Source organism: Sceloporus occidentalis, unplaced genomic scaffold, assembly GCF_023333645.1.
Source record: "Sceloporus occidentalis isolate IW3139 unplaced genomic scaffold, rSceOcc1.0.p SCAF_3, whole genome shotgun sequence".
NCBI lineage: Eukaryota > Metazoa > Chordata > Lepidosauria > Squamata > Phrynosomatidae > Sceloporus > Sceloporus occidentalis.
This window is the reverse complement of record NW_028316983.1, coordinates 62,356,684-62,380,075: the sequence shown is the minus strand read 5'-3', so window position 1 is coordinate 62,380,075 and position 23,392 is coordinate 62,356,684. Positions and strand designations below refer to the sequence as shown.

Below are 23,392 nucleotides of genomic sequence, written 5' to 3'. Positions count from 1 at the left end.
CTTTATGATATTCTGATTTCTCAGGATAGGCTGGTGGTTAATTTTAGAACAGAGCAAGCTGTTCTAATCCACTGCTTAGGGCATCATTTGCCAAGAATGGGAGAAAGTCTGGTGTATTTTATTTGTCTCTATTTTGGAATTATAAAACATTAGTGGGGAGAAAAGCAAGAGAGAGGGAAGCTTGACTGATTTCAGATGCTCATGTAGCTTGACAACAGATTCATTTCAAAAATCTAATATAAAAAATAAGCCTTAAATTTCTTTAAATATTTGTTACATTTTTAAAAAAAGGAAATGGAATTAAAAGCGGCTCAGATAGTTAACTTGAGTGCATTAATTGAGTTTCTCTGTGGGGATCCTATACATAGTTTTCATAGAGCAGTGTCTCACTGGAAACCAGTGGTTGTCAAGCCAATCTAAACCCTACACTTTATTATGTGGGAGGCCTTTTTGATTTAATGCTCCATGAAATGAGGCTCCCATCCCAATCAGTAGTCGTCCCAAATCTTCCCTCACCCTTCTTATTATCATAAAGTTAGGATAAAAATGTGTGCTCAGCTGTAGCAATAAGTAAGTATCTTACAACCAAATCATCCATTTATACTGTTATTTTTATCCTATTGTGGTCCAGAAGCACTGGCGCCTGGATTCTCAGCAAATAAACTTGGAAATAATTCTCACTGATTTCAGTTGAACTTCCAAGTAATGTGCTTAAGCTCACAGTCTAAAAGCGTAATACTGAATATGAGCCAAGCCTCATCTTTAGTTTTGTTCATCTGGAATAATGATTAGCTTTTTTTATTTCCCTGAGTGGAATTCTAAGTTGTAGTTCTTGCATCTCCTTTTGTATGCCTTGTCTTTGAGCCACCTCATCTTGTCATGTAATATTGTGCCTAATCTTTGTTTCATACATTGCCTCAAACAAGGGGTAAGGTGGATGGGAACAAATATAGATCTCTTCAAGTGGAAGCTCCTGTTACTTTGGGTATGAAACCTTCTTAAGCTTTCTGTGGTCATCTTATAGAACTCCTTCATATTTCTCAGATGATGCTGTACTCTACATTTCTACTAGCCAATAATCTTGTACCTCTGACTGCCTTTCACTCAGTAAGGGTCAAACTAGACACTTTATTTAACATATTTAAAAGAGATACTCCCTTAAGTGCTTATCATAGTACATAATTGTCTGTAACTGTGTATCTTGCTTTTAGTATGCTTAATTTTGTGATTGGTCATTCGAAGGTAAACATAGGTTTAGCTTGCAAATCTGCTGAAGACTATGCCTTTCAGAAAGTCCCACTATAGAAGGGAAGACAGGTTAATCTTGTGGAATATCTATACCCCTAATTGTCTTGTTTGGCCCTTAGGTTCTTTACAGATAACTAGTTTCTCATGTGCAAAATCTGCAGTTGTTTACTCATTTGTTGTGGGAGCGATCAAGACATTTTCCAAGAAAAAGAAACGATTTCTAATATCAAGTGAACTTCCCCATTTTAACGTTTTCTGATTAGCTTACATATGAAGTGATGGCTGAAACAATGGAAAACATTTTAAGTTGCAGATATTTAAGATACATGGTGATTTAATGGTTAAGACACCAATTCTGACGATCTCAAGATCAGAAGGTTGGCAGTTCGAGACCTAGGTGCCGCATGATGGAGTGAGCTCTTGTCAATAGTCCCAGCTTCTTCCAACCTAACAGTTCAAAAGCATGTAAATGCAAGTAGATAAATAGGTACCACTTTGGTGGGAAGGTAACAGCGTTCTGTGCAGTCATGCTGACCACATGATCACAGAATTGTCTTTGACAACACTGGCTCTTCAGCTTAGTAATGGAGATGAGCACCACCCCCTACAGTCGGTTACAAGTCAACTAGACGTTCATGACAGGGGGAAACCTTTTAAAAGTCCAGGAGCATAATCCAAACATTGACCATGCTGTCCATATGTCCTTTGCCCTATAGAAATGTGCCTAGAAGTGAGTAGGTAGGTGAGTGGGTTGTTATGATTGGTTTTAAAGAAAAACAGATATAATTCGGGTTCTCTCTGTACATATACAGGTTTATTAGGCAAGATCATTAATTTAAAGTGAAGGTTGTGAGCATGGTCACTCTTACTGGAATGAAGGGGAATTCACTTGTGGGTAAACACTGATAGGATTCTGTTGTAACTAGAGTTGCTTTAGAATTTTGTTGAATCCACATCAGAAGCAAACTGACTTGATTTGCACCCTTCAAACTAATGGGCAGGTAGAATGCAGTTGTACTTCCACTTTAACACTTCTTTAAATTTTATAATTCATGTTTTGGCTTTAAATCATGTGTTTACAGAACACATGTAAAATATTTATTTTACAATAAAATGCATATAAAATATGTATAACATGTGTATTTTGCAATAAAATGGCCATAAAATACATATATGTTTTGTGCAGAACTTTACACACATAAATACAGAGGAAAGAATTAGAATGGACTTATGAATTAACACATAAGACCAAAAATAGACTGATTTGTGCATTCCTAGTTGTAACAAGTGCCCAGAAGTTTCCAGAACCCAGGAATAGTAGGTACTAGGCTAAATGTTATTTTTACACTTGATGAAAAATAAATGTTCATGCTGCATGGTTAGTAGAATGACAAATATTCCAGAAGAAAAATGAAAACATTGTATAATTCGGGGAATATAAGGCATAAAATAGAAATATATAATAATTGAATGATCTGGTGAGTTAGAGGATGCATCTCATTGATTATAACATCTGGGTGCCATCCTAGTCGCTGTATCCAATAGGACGCCCACAATAAATTGTATAATATAGCAAATGACTTATTGTTTCTCTTTAGAATGCTCAACTCCAGACTATCCTCTCTGTTACCCAGAAGGCTAATCTTTATCACTGGAACTCATAGATAGTTTAAGCATGTATAAATATAATTTCAACATGTTTGTTGAATCATTCAGGTTTTGAACCAGGTTATCTATAAAAAGAAATAGTGTAATTTATTTATTTATTTTTAACTTTTTATTTATTTCAGCTTCACAAAGACTATTAAATCAACAACAACAACAACATGTTCCGGCTTAGGGTATGAGTTAACAGAAAAACACATACAAGGGATGCTTAACAGACAATTCCATTAGGGTAGTTATCTGTATGGCATTGTACAATTAGAATGAACACACAAGTTCAATGAGGAATCCTTTTAGGATGGGGTTGGGTTCAAACTGAAAGTGCCTCTCCATAAGTCAGGAGTTCTTGATGGGGGTTTACACAAATGTGAGGTAGCAATAACATAATCAATCAGCGTTGCTCAAACCTCATAAAAGGAGTAGGATTTCTTTTGTCTTTTACAAGAATTGATGGTGTAGGAAAGTTTTTCAAGTAACCATGTATTTAGGGATGCCATATCCCGGCAGCCCCCGGGACAAATCCGCTTTTGGCCCCCAGCCCCTGGTTCGGGGCCCGCGCAGCGCCAACCCACCTTCCCCCGCTTCCCCGCGTGGCCACGCCACCCTCCTCCTCCTCCTCCTCTGTTCCAGGCCGCGCAGCCGCGTGGAGGAAGCAAAGGAGGAGGTGAAGGAGGAAGCGGTGCACTTCTTGCGCGCAGCCGCATGGCCTGGAATGGAGGAGGAGGTAGGTGGCGCGGCCACGCGGGGGAGGGTGGCAGGGAGGTGGGGAGGGGGCGCGCAGGAGGCGCACCTCCTCCTCCTCCTCCTCCGTTCCAGGCCGCGCCAAGCGGAGGAGGAGGCAGAGGTGCCTGCCTGGCTTGGCGTTCCCCGCCCGCGCGCGCCAAGGCAGCAGGCAGGCAGCCACCCACTGCCTCCTCCACCTCGCGTGCCTCCGTTCTGGGCACTTCCTTGGGCCCGGGAGGCGGAGGCAGAGGAGGAGGCTGAGGCGGAGGTGGGTGGCTGCCTGCCTGCTGTCTTGGCGCGTGGGCGGGGGGGGAGCACCAAGCCAGACAGGCACCTCTGCCTCCTCCTCTGCCTCTGCCTCTGCCTCTGCCTCCGCCTGCCGGGCCCAAGGCAAGCACCTAGCGCGGGCGTGCGAGGCGGAGTTGGGTGGCTGCCTGCCTGCTGTCTTGGCGCGCAGGCGGGGGGGAGCGCGCCAAGGCAGCCACCCACCTCCTCCTCCACTTGGGCCTGGGAGGCAGAGGAGGAGGAAGGAGGAAGGAAGGAGGAGGAGGGAGGGAGGAAGGAAGGAAGGAGGAAGGAAGGAGGGAGGAAGGAGGAGGAGGGAGGGAGGAGGGAAGGAGGGAGGAAGGAGGAAGGAAGGAGGAGGAGGGAGGAAGGAAGGAGGGAGGAAGGAAGGAGGAAGGAGGGAGGGAGGAAGGAAGGAGGAAAGACAAGGAGGAAGAAGAGGTGGAGGAGGAAGAGGATTGCATCCTTCTGAGGTCGCTAAAATGAGTACCCAGACTGTTGGGGGCAAATTAGCTTACTTGCTAATTAGCTTACTTGCTGTTCACCGCTATGATCTTTGGAATAGCGGTATATAAATAAAAAACAAAAAACAAAAAGTGGTGATGATGATGATGATGATGATGATGATGATGAAATGAGCCAGCTTCTGAGGCACAACCAATGTAAGTTGCTCTGATTTTTACAAACTCATGCGCAGTGGGGGGAAAACCAAAGAATACACACTTCTGAGAAGTACAGTTGAATCCAAGGGCAAACCCACTTCTTGTTAAACCACCTTGACATATTGAGTATGCATAGCATGTTCAGTGTGAAACCCAAAGAGTTTGGTTATGGAATAAGCCTCTGAAATATGCAAGAGATTGCCATGTTAAGTAAAGCCATGTTCAATGCCCAAATGTTCTGTTTGGAATGGGGGGAGGGGGGATGGCCAGAAAGGGAAAGTACATTTCTGTCATCTGTCTAGGAATAATGCCCAAATGTCCTCCATTTTGATCATGCCTAAGAAACATGAACTTATATTAACATTTTTTTAAAACCATCAATTTTTTTCGTGTGTCCTCCATTTTAAAAAAATGTGCCCTACATGTGAAAATTTTGTCCTACATTTGTCCTACATTTGTCCCAGTTTGGAGGTCCAGACTTATGGCAACCCTACATGTATTCCAACTCCAGTCCACCATTTTCCCACTTAAATCTCCTGTTTTCCCAGTGGGAAGCTATTTCAGTTCTTGCAGCAGTCAGAAGGAGTAGTGCAATTTATTTTTTGAAGAAACAAGCAATATCCAGTTTAAATAATTTTAAGCATTTATCTTCTTTTGATTGCTAGTGTGTTTGCTATGAAATAAGACTAGATGAATATTACGGAATATATTGGAACTGTGATGCTATCGTTAGTGGATGAAATAACCCCTCCCATTCACCCTGCAGTAAGGCAGGAATATTAATTCTAGCTACAAGATTACAAGGTTATCAAAAGGCTTACAGAGAACATATGTATAAAATTTTGAATGCTCTTAAAGTACTACATAAATACCAAGTATTTTCTGACCTTTATAAAAACTGGATGTTTTAAAACATTATTTAGGATAGTGCTTTGCTGCTGTACTCTGGGAGAGTATTCCTACAGGCCTTTTTGAAATATTAGCTGGGTTATTCTCTCTACAAGAATTCCACACCATTTTGAATGCATCATCCCTTGTCTAGTACAGATGTAACAGTAAATCCTGGTTTCCTACTGTGTAAATGAGTTATAATGTGCCTCAGGCTTGTATATGTCTCCTTCCAAGCGGCAGAAGACATTGGAATCATCCACTTCCAGCTGTACAAGCTAACAATTGTCTCCTAATTACCTTATCTTGGGAAATTGTGGTTTCTTTAAATTAGGCATAGGCAGATCTGTCCTGCTGATGTTGTTGAACTGCAGCTCCCTTCATGCATCTCCATTGATTATGTTGGGTAGGGCTAAAGGAAGCTGCAGTCCGTCAACATCTGGATGATTTCATTTCCCCATCTCTTTTTATCTTTAAAATCATGGATTCAGAGCAAGCTGTGGTCTTGATACAGTCTGAACATAGCTTGTTGTCATTCATCATAATTCAAACAACCACATTTCCCTGAGTTTCGACATCATGGGAAACTACCGTATGTTTTGAAAAAAAATCAGAGTGAAACAATTCTAATTTATGGTGTGGGAGAGATATGCATGAGCCCAACACAGTTGTTCCTATGATTTATTCCTATTTATTCCTGTTTTCTAGCTGTGCTGTTATAGGTAGTGGAACATACAAGGCAAGGCAAAGAGAGATGCTCTGTGAAGGGTACCAAGTGCAAGAGAAAATAAATAAGGAGTGCTTGCATGGGGGAGACTTGGGTGTTTATTTAAATCTCTTCCCAGGCTAGGTGGCTTTTAAAAAAATCAAGTCTGAAGGCAGAAAATAGCCAAGTACTATTTCAGGAGCTCAGTTTTGTTTACAAACTTATTCTAGAACTGATAACGAGAGGGAGCACATCAAATATTCCATTGAAAAGACAGGAAACATGTCCCCTGGGACACCTCTCACCCATCCTGCCCACACTAAAAATGAGAAGCTGGTCTTGGAGAGCACATAGCCTGACCTCCATTTGTCCTTGCCAGCTATGTGAACAGGAAGGAGAGCAGTGAAGCCTGAAGCATCCCATTCATATGTACTACAGGGTACTCTATGCTCAGCAGCTCTGCCTGGAAAACAGTGTAGGATTGTGCAGTCAAGGGTTATTGCCAGCCATCTAATCCCAGCCTCCCAGTGGGGGAAGCCCAAGGGACAGATTTATAGCTAGGCAAAAGGGCAAGATACCTGCTTAGATATTTATAACTACTCTTTTTTGTTTTATTGCTGGGTCTTAGCAAACAGCCATCCTCACCCCACCCCCTTCTCATAATTCATTTACGCTGAAATATTTCATCATTTTGCAGGGAATAAAGTTTCCAGCAAAGCAAATGCAAACCCACTCCCTTGGCTGAGCACTTTGAAATTGAATGCGGTGTGTTTGAAGAGCTGCTCCAAACAGGTCGCCTAATACAGGTCCCCTTCAGATCACACCATGGCAGGAAGTGCAATCAGCTTGCTTGAATGACAGTTTCATTAAGCCATGGTCAGTGTTTTTCATTTCCCCACCCTGCTTTTTAATGCTGCTTTTAATGTAGATAATGCATAACATCCCTTTTATAGAGCTGGATGAATTCTGATGAAGGTTGCCTTGTCCCCAGGATCAAAGGCTGGAGAAGAGAGGGCAGTTAACTTTTAAGTATCAGACATTTAAGTATGCATTTGTGTGTGTGTGTGTGTGTTGTGGTTGTGTATAGATAAAATGATGTGTGCAGTCCCTTTGTAGTATCCTTACAAACAGAAGAATTTTTAAAAATTGAACACATGTATGTATTATACAAGTTTGTGCAATAGCACTTGTGCAGAATTCAGCCAGTTAAGAATTATTAAATCTTTGTTACACATAAAACAAATGTATATTTCTAGCCTTCTAGAGGCAATCTTGAAATACATATAGACAATGAAATACATATAAGTGATTAATTCTCAGAAGGCCAAAGAGACATTTTAGTGAGGAAGGGGAATAGGACTACAGCCACAGCAGAGAGAGAGGAAAAATGGAGGCCTAGCCTTTGGCTTCCAATCCCAGAGCAGGGGCAAACTGGTCACCTATTTGAAGTCGAAGGCTTTCATGGCCGGCATCCATAGTTTTTTCTACCTGAAATTCTGGACCATGTGAACAACTACCATGTCAGGTTGCACAGAGAAGCCATTGAAATCCACAAATACCTGGACAATTTCAACAGGAAAGAGGAAACCCTGAAAGTAAACAAGATTTGGCTTCCAATCCTGACAAACAGGAAGCTGAAGACTCAACAAATGCAAATGAGAAATCTCTCAGGATCAGGGGCTTTCCAGCAGACAATGAGCACTAATCAAGCAGACATTAATCCTCCTTTGCACATCCTCCCTCCCTGAAGCCTGCCATTAGCAACAGAACAATATACATGCAAATAACTCCTCATTTCCCAGGGTGACACAGTGTATATATACCCAACTCTTTTCCGGGCAAGCATTCTCTGAAGATGCCAGCCACAGATGCTGGCAAAAGGTCAGGAAGAAACTCTTCTAGAACATGGCTACATAGCCCGAAAACCCCACAAAAAACTATGGTCACTGATTATTTCCTGCTGGAGAATATTTTGTTTATTAATTAAAATAATTAATAATAGTTATTATATCCCACACTTTATCCAAAGATCTCAGGGCAGCTTATAATAAAATCAACTTGAAACAATGAATAATTACAAAAGTTTTTAAAAATTACAAATATATTATATAGTTACCTGATTTTAAAACAGACAGTTTAAAACTACTTAAAACAATCTTGAATGATATAACTATAAACTAGATAAAATCAGTTTGATCCAAAGGCTTTAATAAAAAGCCAAGTTTTAACTTGGGGCTGAAATGATTCTAGAATTGGTGCAAGTCAGGTCTCCAGAGGGAGTCAATTCCGCAAATGGGGTGCCGCTGCAGAAAAGGCCCTCTCCTATGTACTCCCACAATATGGAAGCTATTTAGTATAATTAAAAGTATTGCACCTTGTATTTAACTATGCTGACCCTCCTCATTATACTCAGTACCTTGGTATATTTAGGCCATTCTAACGCAGAATTTCTGACTGTGGAGATGAAGAGGTCATGGTTTACAGGTAGAAGTCTCCTTTTATCTAAAATATCAAGAAGCATCTAAAAATATCAAGTAGCAGATGCCAGGAAAGATCTCTGCCAAAGATGCCAGAGAGTCACTGTTAGTTGGAGTAGACAAGACTGTCTACTCTTATTTTCATTTGTTATGTACTAGTGATCAACATCTTTCCCTGTTTTTTTGGGGGGGAGGGGTTCGGGTTATGTGGCCATGTTCTAGAAGATGAACCTTATTCTGCACAAGAATCTATATGCTATTAGGATATATTGCATGAAAGATGTTGAGATGGATCCTTGGTTTCTTAACAAGTTTTTACAAGTTCTTGTAATACTGCGGTACCTATGTAGTTCCTGAGCTACTTCTCTAGAATGAATTGTCTGAACACTTTCTGGAGGAAACTATACTGTATTTTGCTCACAGACAAAGGTAGTTCTTTTGCAAAGTAAATTCTGTAGATGATTCCCAAGTACAGAGTACACATGGAAGCTTATTTAATTCTTAGCTTATTGTTGAGACAATGGCTAATTTCCCTTGGATCTCCATCTGTCCATTAGGCAGATACAGTTGACACTCATAGCAAAAGTAAGTTTGTGTGTCTTAGCCTCTTTTTCTCAAGGCCATGATTCAAAATAAACAATGTCAACAGTCACCAAGACTAGACCTGAGAACCTTAGGAGTGTGCTTAGCTGACCTCCGTAATGAGTTTTGATATCTTCCCAGAGTCCTATCCTAGAGTGCCATCGATTTCCCAGACCTGGTGGACCTATAAAGATTTCTAGGCTAAACAGGGCCTTGGCCCAACAGAATTTGTCTGACTTCTGTTCCATTCCCAATTTTCCTGCTCAGATTATGGTTGGTTATTTTTGCAAGCCACAAGCCTTGATATTTCATTCTGCTGAGTTCCACATGTCTGGATTTCTAAGGCTGATTAATACCAACCTAAAAACTGCTGATATGAGTACACAAACTCACATGGCCCAAAATTCCTTGTGGAAAACATGAGACTTATGCAATCAAGAAACATCTCCTTGTGAGAGGTGTTGTGTGTTGATGGTATTGCTGTGTTTAGTTACTGTGTTGATAGTATTATTCAATGTGCCACAGCAAGAAAGAGTGGACAGCAAATGAACAGAACAGCAGGGGATTTTTGACTATGGTGTTGTACATCCATGAAACAGTAAAACCATTGCATTCTAGGAGAAGCATTATTTTCTCCTTGCTACAAAGAAAAGAAAGGAAAAGAAGAAAAACAAACCTCCCATACACTGGCCCATAAAATGTCTTGCCAGGATGAGAAAGCTGATCTTAAATAAGGAGTTAAAAGAAATAAGATAAAAGGTCTCTACCTTATAGTTATTCTTTGCAGTAAACTATGCCGAGAGTGTTGAGTTTAGGAGCAGTGGGAAGTGTTGTGTTACTGTCCATTGACTTCCTTTCCCATTTCAAGGTGCATCTGTCTTTTCTCCACACTCTTGCTTGATTCCGAGATTTGGTTCTCATTAAGTCTAACAAGGAAGCACTTAGATGTTGTGAGTCTCACTGGCTCCCTCTGGGATAATTTGTTCCACATGGTTGGTGTGCACTGCCTGGTTGTATGCTCTCTTGTACTGCCAGCTTGTTGAGCTTTGGTTTAAGCTTGTCCAATTAACTGTTTCTTTATGTTTTTTGCAAGTGCAAGGCATTAATGCACATCAGCCTTGAGATGTCCAAGAAGTGGCAGATGGTTTCATGAAGTTCTGTTCCCACTGTTGCTGCAACCTTCTCCTATGTCCATTTAGAACTGTAGGCCTACTGCAGTTCCTTTCCTTTCTTTAAAAGGTCCACTAAATCCTGAATAACCCATGGATCCAAATTAGAACATGTTGATTCTTTAGCTTAAATTCTTGTGATTTTTAAAGTAAAAAGGACCTCACCTTACACTGCTTGATACCCACCTCACCCTCTCCTTAATCATATATGCTTCTCAGAGGCAGTGCCAACCTGTGTCAAATTCTTGTTTTGCTGGCACTGAGTGAATTCATGAAACCTCTGGTCTTCAATTCCAGTCAAGGCCTTTCTGAAATAGAGCTCTAGTTTAGCAGCTTTTCTGGGATTATTTGGTTGCTTGTCTTACATATAAGTGTGGCAGAACTACATAGCACCTTTCCTTCTTGTTGTTGTTGTTTTTACAGCAGCGATTCATTCCATATCAGTAAATCAATTTTATATGGCTGTTCTTTAACAACATTTTGCAATTTGGCAGTGATAACTAGTGCATCCTGAAGTATGACACAACCCTTGAATGTTTGTACATCACTGTCCATTGTGGATCATAGTCTTGCATTGCCAGGTCAGTGGTCTCAAGCCTCAACCACTTTGTCTGGTTCCCAGAGAAGATGAATGTTTAGTGAAGCATTGCAAACAGGCTTGAGAAGGCTTCAATTTTCCCTGAAAGTAGCAGTATGTGTAATTTTCATGCATCTATCTAGACCTGATGTACACTCACTCAGTTATGCTAGTTGTCAGAAATCAAATTCTGTTTAGGCAGATAAAGCTCAGTGAGAACCTTCTTAGAAATTCTCTAGGCAATATGAAATTCACAAGCTTAAATGTGAATTAGTATGCATTAAGAATAATTGGATATAGTGGAACTTACTTCTGAGCAAGCATATAGAGGAAAGTAATGTAGCAGAGCTTTTATATTTGGCTGGAATAGCTTAACCAGGTGATGACATATACAGTACATCGATATCTGTTGTGAAGTGGTTGTTAGAAAACTTTATAACCAAGAACAAGTGCCTGAGTTTTCATTTTACCTCCTTCTTCTCTGTTCCTTTTTCTTTTGTGATGTAATTTTTAGAATTAAAAGCCTGGGGGTAGGGACTATTTCATTACTGAACTTTCTAAATTGGTTTGGGAGACTTTTAGATTGAAGAATACAATAAAAACAGATAAAAAGACGACAGAGGCAGCTGTGGTACCTTAGAGACTACTTATGTATTTATTTATTTATGTAAAGTATTTTTGTATCATTTCCCAGCCTATAAGGGCTCCCAAGGTAATTAACAAATTAAAATAAAACAAAATAAAGATAAAAAGATTTTAAAAACAAATTAAAACACGTACTCTTTAAAAACTCCTAAACACAGTCTAAAAAAATCATTCCTAGAATCTAGTTTTGAAACAGTTAAAACAGCAATTTCAAACACTCAGTGCCATGTGGAACAGCACTGTTTTCTCTGCCTTTCAGAAGCTCAAAAGAGATGAGGCCAGTCTAACTTCCTTGGGTAGGGAGTTCCATAGTTGAGGCTCTGCTACAGAGAAACCCCGTACATGTACCCAAAACCTAACTTCATGAGGTGTTGGGACATGCAACAGGGCCTCCTCTGAAGATCTCAGATTTCTGGCAGACTCATATGGGAAGAAGCGGTTTGTCAGATATCTTGGCCCTAAATCATTTAGGGCTTTGTAGATCACCACCAACACCTTGAATTGAGTTCAGAAACAAATTGGAAGCTAGTGTAATTCTTGCAAGGTTGGTGTCATATGGTCTCTAAAATACACACAAATCTAGCTGCTGCATTTTACACTATCTCCAGCTTCTGAACATTTTTCAAGGTCAACCCCACCTAAAGTGCATCACAGTAGTGTAACCAAGAGGTAACTAGGGCATGAACCACTGTGGCCAGATCTGTCTTCCCCAAGAAAGGATGAAGCTGGTGCACCAGCCAAAGGTGCGCCTGACCACCACTGCTTTTCAGAAGCAGTGCTGGATCCAAGAGCACTCCCAAGATATGAACCTCATCTTTTAGATGAAGTGTAACTCCATCTAGAACAGGCTGTAATCCCAATCCTAGGTCAGTTTTCAAACTGTCTAGAAGCATTTCCATCTTGTTTTGATGTCTTTTTACCTGCATCCAGTCCTTTGCTGCATCAGTATACTGATGACACACAACCCAATGCTCTGGGTTATCCAGAATTTCAGATTTTGGGTGAGATTGCAGACAGTGAGGCCAGAAGGAAATTAAATATAGGAAATATTGACAGTAACATTACATTATTTACACAAAAGTTTCCTATAGCACAAACGTTGTGGAACTAGTTAATCCAGTGTAGTGGGAGTGTATGTGTAGTGGGAGAAATTTGAATCAGGATAGTGGTTTCTTATCACACTGTGACCACAAGTCTGGTTTGAGCAGATGGAGTATAACACTGCCTACACAGTTCCTTGTCCACTTTATGTATGCTTTTTTTTGGACAGGGTGCAAGGTGCTATCCTCTGGTCCTTTGTGTCCTGTCCAAAACCTCCCACCCATGCAGCTGTCAAGCCCTTGGGAGGGAATGCTACTGCTGCTTACCAGTGAGGAGGAAAGAGAATAAGGAGGCAATTGATGAACTAGCTCAGCTGTGCTCAGAAGGGGATGAAAATTAAGGCATGCTCACAGACAAGCCACACTCCTTCTTCTGAGAACTATTTCAGTCCCTGATCTGTCTCCTCCCCACCACTAAGAACCAGTAGCAGAGACCTTCTGGGGCTTGACAGCTGCACAGCAGAGATAATCTGGAAGTTGCACAAAAGGCTACAGAAAGGGGAGATATGAATGGTAAGCAGGAAGGAAACCAATGTGCAATTGATCAATTGGCCAATGGATTGGGTATTGATTTTAGCCAGAATTATGGTGGTGGGGGCGGGAAAGGGAAGGGGATCACTGAAAATCTGTGACTCATCTATGCATTGAAAATATTTACTCTTTAAAAAAAAAAGCCAAGCTCCTTGCTGGATACTGTTTCTAAACCACTTTTTTATAATGTTAAACAGGGGAGAGGCACCTCCAGCAGCACGTTACCCCCCAGACGTTTTCTAATGGTAAATATTTTTGTTCTCTATCTCTATGAGGTATTTTGGAATATAATAAATAATTGGGCATAGGGGCTTGAGCTGTTGTACTAACTGCATGCCTTATTTCGCACCATATCGAATAGTGCAGAAGGGCTGCTAAAAGGGGCATTGGTGCTTACTAACTACCTAACCTGACCCACTTCTGGCATTTCTGAATCTCTTTTTGCCTTCATAGTCTGCATTGTCCCACCCATCACAGAAGAGTGGGCAGGCCTGAACAGAGGAGAAAGAAATACACAGGCCAACGAATTTACCCCACAAAGAACAGAACATGTATAAATGTGTGGTTTCAAGTGCTTTCCCACTTTGCTTTTGCTTATGGCTTGCTCTTTTGCTAGAAATTATAACCACTGGCTTTTACAGACGAGGGGCAGTGTGTGCTTTGTTATTTGCATCTGTGTTGCAGTGACAGCTGACGGCTTTCATGTCAATGAAGTGGTGAATTCAGTGTGAGGTTTAGTCTGAACTTGGAAGGATACTAAACCTATTTGGGAGATAGGGTTCAGAACACTGGGTATTTCCTGTAAAGTTTAGGTTAAAGCCAGAGCACATTCACAGTTCTACCAATGCAGAAGCCACCAGCTGCCTCTGCTATATTGTGAAATCCCTAAAGCAGCCACACAGATGACTATTGCTGGCATCCTGTTGGTTAGTCCTAACTAGATTAACCAGTTGTTGAATGGTGAGTCAAAGCTAATGGATTGCATGAGTCTACTTTAGTCAGGACTAAAAGAGAATTTAGGTCCGTGACACTTCTCTATATTTCTGTCCATAAATATTCTAGAAACTTGTCTGCTTATTTATTAATTTGTTTATTTCATTTGTATGCCACCTTTCTCCCAGAAGGGACCCAAGACGGCTCACAGATAAAAAAACATTTAAAAAGAAGCCATTATAATAAAATTTAAAACAGTCAAAATAATCTAAAAACAGTATAAACTTACATTAAAATATACAAAAGTTAAAAGACATGACTATAACACACATACTCCATAAAACCACCCCGGTATGATTATGTATTAAATGCTTGAATAAATATTATGTATTTAATGCTTGTTTCTGTGAGGTACTTGCCTAGCTTTCACCACTATCATATCAAAACTCTGTGGCATTCTTCAAAAGTAGCCCTGTTACATAAATGAGAAAAAAGTAGAACAAGGATTTCACTGGACTGTATTGAGAATTTGTGGCAGATCCTTTATGTACACCATTTGGAAAACTTACTTTTGTGTTTTCAAATTACCAGTTCATTTTCACCATGCACTGCAACTAATATTGGCATTTGTTCTACTTTATGAACAAATTGTGAGTACTTGGAAACAGCAAACTAATATCCCTTTTATAAAGTTTGGGAATGGCACTTTGGGGCCAGTAATCACTGTGAACATGGCATTCATGTTAAATCTAATAAATGTGCAAATGACTTTGAAGAATTGTGTGGGACATACTGTGGCTGCCTATAACTAGTCCCTTTTTGCCACTTTTGGATTGATAAAAGCAGGTTTCTCTAATGTATGTTCATTGTGTGTTGCCCTGAAGTCTTGGCAGAAATATAAGGCTGAACTGAATGTGTCATTGCTCTCCTCCTCCACAAATTTCTACCAAAAAAAAAAAAAAAAAGTTGAATTTTTCTGTGCTGCCTTATTTTGCAGAGGAGCAGTTGAGATAGGCCAAGCACTGGAATTGGCTTTGAAACAGACAAAAACAAAAGGAATCCTATTTTGTCTCTCCTGGATTATAACGATAACATCTGCAGAGAATCAAGGACCTCCTTTAGTTTGTCCCACAGTAAAGGCATACGTTTCAGAAACAGAGTAATGTCAGTTACTGCTAGAGAGCCACCTTTTCTATAAGCTAGATGTGTTACAAATTCCTCTAAGGATTGTTCTAGATCACTAGTTCCCAAATTCTGGTCTTCCAGGTGTTTTAGGTCTAATCTGTACTGAAAAACTAATGTAGTTTAACACCACTTTAACTGCCATGGCTCAGTGCTATGGGATTCGTAGTTTTATGAATTAGCTTTCTCTGTCAGAGTTCCAGTGCCACAACAAACTGCAAATCCCAGGATTCCATAGCACTGAGCCATGACACTGTCAAACTACATTATTTCTGCCATGCAGATTAGACCTCAGATTTCAGCTCCCAGAATCTCTGTCTATTGCCCAAGATGGTTGAGGCTTGTGGGAGCTGAAGTCCAAAATGCCTGGAGGACCAGCATTTGGGAATCACTGTTCTAGAGCAACCTTTTTGAGCCGAGGGCCGAGTTGCTGTCCCTCAGACAACTGGGGGGCCGAAGCCAAAAAATAAATAATTAATTTTTTAAAAAGAAAAATAAATAAATAAACCGGGACAAATGTAGGACAAAATTTCCAAATGGAGGACACTTTTTCTTTAAAAATGGGGGACACGCAAAAAAATTTGCTGATTTTTTAAAAAAATGTTAATATAAATGCATGTTTCAGAGGCTTCTATAGACAATTGCCCCCCTTGCCCGCCACTTGCCCCATTTTCCTGCCGCTTGCCCCCCCATGCCCACCTCCTCCTGATAGGCCAAAGGCCCCACGCCCTCATGCAAGAGGCCAAAGGCTCCGGCAGCAATCAGCGGCAGGACCGGGTTGGGGCCAGTCCCAAGGCCTTGCTGGGCCGCATCCAGGCCGTGGGCCGCAGGTTGCCTACCCCTGTTCTAGAGCAATGCTCCTTAAGGTAGTATCCAGGAAAGAAAGAAACAATTCTCACCAATATGGTGCCAGTCGCTGACATTAAGGAAAAATGCCACTCCCCCATATCAGATACCCTGAGAAGCACTGTTCTGGATGATCATGCCATCAGTCCTTGCTACCAGATGTTTTTTGCACTGGACATATTCATCCATTCCTCAGATGATGTCATCATTTTTGTTTTGTTTCACTTGTGCTTTTCCCATGCTTGAACTAAAGGGTTTAAGTAGAATTTTCTGATCCTTGAATTTGTGACTGCATTAGGATTTGTTTGTTTGCATCACAACTGTTCTGAGTAGAGAAGGGAAGGCCCAAGGAGGGGAAAAACTCGTTCCCCCCCCCCATTTGTTTCCTGAAGCCTTTTCCCCAAAAAATTGGAAAAAATTGAAAAAAGGAAGAAAATCAGTTATGGAATGTTTTATTTCAGCATGATGAATAATATGCTTAAGACAAAGTGTTTATATAGTCTCCAAATCATTTCTAAAAACTATGTGCAGTATCAGATTCTTCTAATTTCTACGCACTGAGTAAGGAGAAGTACTGCGTAGTTTCCCAGCAGAGAAGGAGCCGAGCCTCCTTGATAGTGGAAAACAACTGCATCCAAAAATACTCAGTAACTTCCTTTGTAGACAAAATGATACATGAAGGTCAAGAAAAAAATTGATCAAGCTCTTGCAAGAGCAATGTATTCTTCTGGAACACCATTTTCAATAACTGAAAATACATACAGGCAGGAAACTTTGAAATTATTAAGACAACCATACGATTTGCCCAGCTGACATTCTTTGAGCAAGCCTCTTTTGGAGTCAGAATATGAACATGTAATGGAATCTGTGCAAGGAAAAGATCAACAAAGCACTGCGTCTTGCACAATTTACAAATGGATGGTCAAATATGAGAGGAGAAGAAATTTTAAATTTTGTGATAACAACACCTCAACCAGTGTTTTTACAGAAGCATTGAACCAGAAGACAACAGACATACAGCAGAGTATATCAGCTGTAAAATTGCAAGCAGTAAAGTATTCGCTTTGCTGACTGACAATGCCAGCAATATGAAAGCAGCATGGGAGATCATAATGGGTAAGTGCTTCTCATGGGCTAAACTTGATTTTTAATGATATTCTGAAACTGGACACCCTTCAAATGATCTACAGACAAGCAAAAGATGTAATAAAACATGTAAAACCTACTCATATTGTAGTTGCAGTTTTCAAGAAGAAGCAAGTCAAAAAAATGCAAAGCATAAAATAGTGACTGTTGTAAAAACTCGGTGGAGTGGAGTTGTGATCTCCTTTGAAAGCTTACTAAAGAATAAAGAAGCTCTTCAAGAAACAATAATAGGTGAAGATCTTAAAGTATCCAGGAATGTTCTTGATGAGGATGTCTTCTGGGTTCAGCTGCAGAATTCCCTGAAGATTCAATTTCTGCATCAATCACTGCATCTGAATCAGTCAGTGCACTTCTATCAGAAATTCCTGATCAAATGGGCATGATAAAAACAGATGCTTTCGAGAATCTCAGTGTATCTCCATTTACAGCTATAGAAAACTGTAGGGAAAAAAATAAAGTGAAAGATTTTATTTAAAAAAGAGAATAATTTTGTTGCCATCCAATTCATGCTGCTGCAAATCTGTTAGGATCCAAGATTCAAAGGTGATAATATATGTATTGAAAGCACTAGACTGGGTTACAAAATAACCAACACAAGCACTTTCCAGACCAACCAAAAGGCGGAAAAGAGCAGCAAAAAGAAGCCACAAAAAGCGGCTTCTTTTTGTGATGTGGTAATGATGCCGCAAGGCGTCAATGGCGCACTTGCAGTGTCATTACTGCGCTGCGACATGTGGATGCTAAGTGTCCACTATGTCAAGATGGCAGCGCCCATGTTGAATTGGCGCCGCCATTTTGTACGTGCTTGGCACATACTAGGGTTGGGGGCGTCCAGAAAGGACGCCGCTTTCTTACCCTAGTACGTGCCGCACACGTACTTTTGGCCTGTGTGGAAAGGGCCACACTTGAAATTGGGAAGGTACTTGCAGACCTTGAAGAATATAAAGCATCTTCAAGGATTTGATCCAGGAATGCAATCTGGGATTTTGCCAAACATATCCCTTCTTCAACATGGTGGCAAGGTCTTTGGACAACGCAGCCTTTGACTCCTCTTGCTTCTCACCTTCTTCAGATTCTTTCATCTTCTGCAACATGTGAAAGAATCTGGTCTATGTTTGGAAACACTCATGCTAAATCAAGAAATAAATTGACATGTGAAAGGGCAGAAAAACTGATTTCAATTCAGACAGACCTTTGGTTTTCAGAAATCCATGATAACTGTGATTATGACAAATGTAACGAAGCAAAAGTAGAGAATGAAACTGATATTAAATTTCATGCCTATTCATTAAATCTTAGTTCCTCCTCACTTCCACACACTTTCTCTCCCCTCAGTTATTTTTGTGGGAATGGGTGCTTTATGTCTATTTGATATTGTGGAGACGAACTATAAATAATTATTTTTGTTGCTAATGTTGATGATTTCTTTTGTGGTTGTTTTTCCCTTGCTCCACATAAAAAAGAAAAATCAAAATTCAGGAGATATATTATTCCATTGGTTAAAAATATATTCTTTAAATTATTAACTTTCACTTTATTTCTGTAAATTCTGTTTGTAATAATTGTTTGAATATATGTATTTTAATATACCAATTGTGATAATTTTATGCCAAATCAAATTGTACATAGTAATATTTTATATTCCTAAAGTAACAGAGTGGTTTTCAATCTGTAAAAAGTGCTAATGTTGCATTTTTTCAATTTTTCCAAAAATTTCAATTTCTTCCTGGGGGAAAAAACTGAAAAAAATGGGGGTTTTCCATGGCTTCAAAATTTTCAGAAATTTTACATTTCTTGTACTGAGATTATATCCCAAGCACATTCCCAGTATTCTTCTTAGACCACTGAGTAGAATTTTTAAATTAGAGCATATGTAAATCAGAGCAAGCGCTCTGCTCTTTTATGAAGGGGGTGTATTTTTGCTTGGTGAAGCAGATGACCAGGAAGAAGGGGCTTCTTGTCACTCTGGCCATGATCAGGCTGGGACCATGGCGACTTCATGGCCCTCTCCCAAAGGAGGCAGCTGGCACAGGTGCCAAGCCACACCAGTCAGAAGTCGGTTAAAACTGACTCCTTTTTGATCTGGTCCTTTGGGCCAGAGTGTGACCTAGGCATGGCTTCTGGCCACCTTGGGGCATGTGTCATCTAAAAGCCACATCCCCAAAGCAGCCACAAGCTGCTTCTTTTGGGCTGTGAGTTTCGGGCCAAATATAATAGCATTCCACGAATAGGATCTGTTATAGGATCGTATTCTCTCTACTTTGGGGGCAAGCCAACAAATACAACAATATTAGATTGGCCCTAGTTCTGATGCTGCTTCCAAAAAAATAACTTGCAGGGGGGAGAAAGTGATTTATAACTCATGTCTCTCCATATGGTTCATAATGCTTGATGATATTTCACTTTAGTCACTATACAATCCAAAGATCTTTATGTATTGCCTGATGGTGGAACACCTATGATACAAAAATGGCCATTTCTTCAAGTAACGATCCATTTGTGTAAAAACAATGTGACAAATTTGCAGCCAGGTAGAATAAAATGTGGGATCTCTGGAAATTGTAGTTGATACAATCAAAACTCCCTGAAATGGCAAAAATGTTGTACTATAACAAACGAGACTAATACTCTTGGAGATGTTCTTAAAACCTCTGAACACTGACAGATGTTAATGAAAATATGTCCTTTATAAAGCATTTTCTGTGCAAGAGGAATACAAAACTTAAAGCATGTTAATACTGAAGGTCATAACTAATGGTAAACAGACTCAAAACACCTTTCCTCGTGGAGATGATAAAACTGTGTTTGTATCACTTTGGACTTTTGAAAGAACTTCTACGATGTTCCTCAATAAGATAAAATATAAATACATGCCAGCATATAAAAAACAACCAGAAAGAAGGATGCTTTGCTTCTCCCCATCCTGTGATTCAACCAGCAGTTGCAGACACCGTGTGTGGTTCAGTGAGTCATGTTTTTATACTTACAGCTGGAGAACCACATTTCCCTCGGTCACTCAGGGAGAAGAATATCACCAAAGAACTATAGAAACTATCACACATTCTGTCATCTCTTAATTTTGCAAGAGGAACTGCAATGGTCTCTAGTGACATGAAAATGAAAAGAAGGAAAGAAATATGTTGCATCTAGAGACTCACTGTATTGTTATGATATGAGCTTTTGTAGGTGACAACGCATTTCATTGGATGTCTGATTCATTCTCTCTGCATGAATACCATTGCTTGTCTTTATAGGTTTGCAAATGTTTTCTTATCCTGTGTTGCTCATTAGTTGATCTCATAAAAGACAGAGATGAACAGCAGGATGTGCGGTCTCTTAATCTGCTCCATAAGATATTCATTAAAGATATTTATTGTGTAAGCAATACAAAAATTACTAAAAGCAATTAAATCCAACAGAAACTGTGGAGATTTATAGAGGGCTCATGTAAAACTGGAATAGGCCAATAAATAGCAAAATAAAATAAACTCTTGATAGATTTAAAGAAAGACTTGCAGCACAATCTTCTATGTGTCTTTTCAGAAATATTTTTCATTGAGTTCAGTTATGCCCAGGCAACTGAGCATAGAATTGTAGGCTCAAAGTTTTAACTTTATTTATTTCTTATTTTTATGCATTATTTAACTATATTGTTTAATTAATTGTATTATTATTTAGCAATTCATATTACATTTCTGATTGTGCCACTGTTACTTATTAGCTAGGCTTGATAATACAGTTAGATACCACATCAGATTTGTAACTGAGAAAGGATCTCATTCATGCCATGTTCGAAGCCCCTCAGAATTTTTGTGCCCTTACAAAACACTATGGCGGGTTACAGACGGGCAAAAAGGGGTGTGCTCATGACGTCATGAAGGTATAGCCTTTAGACAGCCCTTACCTGAATGCCGCCATGAACACGCCGCCTGCACGCCCCAAGCGGGAAGAAGCGGCATTAAAAAGGTGCCGCTTTTTTCTGCTTCTTTTCTATATACTGCGCAGCTGCACATCTCCGTCTGTAAGCTGCTGCACCGGTATGCCAGAATTGTTACGCTGCTAATTTAAGTTGCCCATTTAAAGGCTCCGAGTCAGCTGCGTCGCATAATGAGTCGGGGTCCTGGAACATGCACAGTTTGCACCGAGGCTCTAATTAGAGCGTCAGATGCCATGCAGATGTGGAAGCTGCAGCACAGCTGCACTCTATTTTGATGCTCGTAACCCTAACCCTAGAGCAACATGTACGCATGCGCTGTTAGAATTGTGGAAAGTTTGGAATTTAAAGTGAACCCCTACACACATTCCTGCACTATTTTCACCTAACAATAAAAAAACGCTAAAACTTTAAATATTTACATATGTACAAGGGAGGTGATGGGGGATGGCAGGGGGACAGCGGTGGCTGTGCATTGCAGATTCAGCAAGAGCGCGGGGACCAAAGGAGAGGAGGCATCCATGATGCTGGTGACACTGGCAACATGCAAGCAGACAAGGATGCCAACACCAGCTGATCACCAGCTGGCAGGAGGCCACCTTTGTTCTTGGGTAGGGCAGGGGAAAAAGTTTAAAGGGGCCTGGGCGCTTTAAATGTGCACATATGCTTTCTGCCGCCGGTGCTGACCACCGCAGCTGCGCAGCTGCACATCCGCCAGCCAGCAAAAGGAAAAAAAGCCGCGTTTTTGGCCGCCCATGCGGAAGCTGCCTCTCTCTTTGCAGCGTCCTGCGAGGCGGCGGTATGGAAGCTGCGGGTAAGAAACGGCCCCAGGTGAGGCGTCTTCACTACCCCCAGTGTGGAAGCCCCATCCACCTTAGCCATGCCCCCGGGGCGGGCGGTCTGGAGGCTCCGTATTCAGGGGAAGACACCTTCAAGACGTCTTCCCCTGCCCGTCTGTAACCCGCCATTGTGCTTTATTTAGGGCCAATGTGTCAGGAAGTAAGAACTCTTCCAGTAGAATTCAAAGATATTGCTGTGTTAGTCTGTAGAATCAGTATGTAGAGAGATCTTCTGGCATCTTTGAGACTAACTAAAGGAAGAAGTTGGCAGCATGACTTTTCTTAAACTTCACTCTAATTCCTCAGATGCATTTAGTGGAATGGAAACCAGGGATAGACATATATATGCCATCGGTATATGAGAATGTCAGTTCAAATTCAAAATCCTTTGAAGTAGCAAGTCCAGTTTTAACATTGGTTGTTAGTGAACAAAGACATTGGGAACTGGCCAATGTGTATGGAAATAAAGAGGAAAAACCAATTTGGCTTTCGAAACTAGCCTGTGGGTGGGGAGAACAGATGAGTGTAGGATGCCCCTCTGAGGAGGGGGTCAGATAGTGTTGAAATTTGTGTAGTGATCCACAAAGCCATTATCCCTGTTCAATCAATTGCTGAGGGACTGTATTTTATGGATGAATTCCAATTTTGCTGTTTCTCTTTCCAATCTTACCTTTGTAGTTCTTTTGTTGAAGGACCTCTGTTCTGAGGTGGTATTTCCAGGGAGACTGAAATGTTCTGCCACCAGTTTTTGTGTATTCCCATTCCTAATGTTTGATTTCTGTCCATTTATCCTCTGGCGCAGGAACTGGCCTGTTTGCCCAATGTAGAGTGCTGCTGGGCATTGAGGACATAGTCTGGCATAAATCACATTGGAGGATGAGCACGTTCCCCTAATATTGTGGGTGATGCCATTAGGTTTTGTGATGACATTTCCTGAATATATGTGCGGGCAGAGTTGGCATCTTGGTTTGTGGCAAGGCTTAGTACATGTGTCCCAATCTGTGTCATGTCTCTTCCTGTGGGTGAGTACCTGTTTGAGGTTTGAAGGCTGTATGTAGGCAAGCAAAAGTCTACCCCCAAGAGCTCTTGAAAGCATGGCATTAATGTCCAGAATGGGGTGTAGTTCATTGATGATGCATCTGAGAGGTCCCAGTTGGGAGCTGTTTGTAACCACTAGTGGAGTTCTGTCATTTTCTCTCTTCAATCTGTTTTGTAATAGATCAGTCCTAGGTACATGTCTTGCCTTTGTTGTTG

The 23,392-nt window shown here is 40.6% G+C and overlaps 1 protein-coding gene across 3 annotated transcripts in view; it reads left to right on the top strand.

Annotated features, from left to right (window-relative positions):
* Nucleotides 1-23,392, top strand: part of SCUBE3 (signal peptide, CUB domain and EGF like domain containing 3) — a 178,637-nt gene that overhangs the window by 93,546 nt on the left and 61,699 nt on the right. Inside the window, exon 7 of one of the 3 annotated variants that reach the window (XM_089514676.1) lies at nt 13,456-13,503. The exons of the other annotated variants lie outside the window; for them this stretch is intronic. Coding sequence (XP_089370802.1) covers nt 13,456-13,503 — 48 coding nt within the window. The remainder of the gene's footprint in view (nt 1-13,455; nt 13,504-23,392) is intronic. 3 annotated transcript variants of the gene reach the window in all.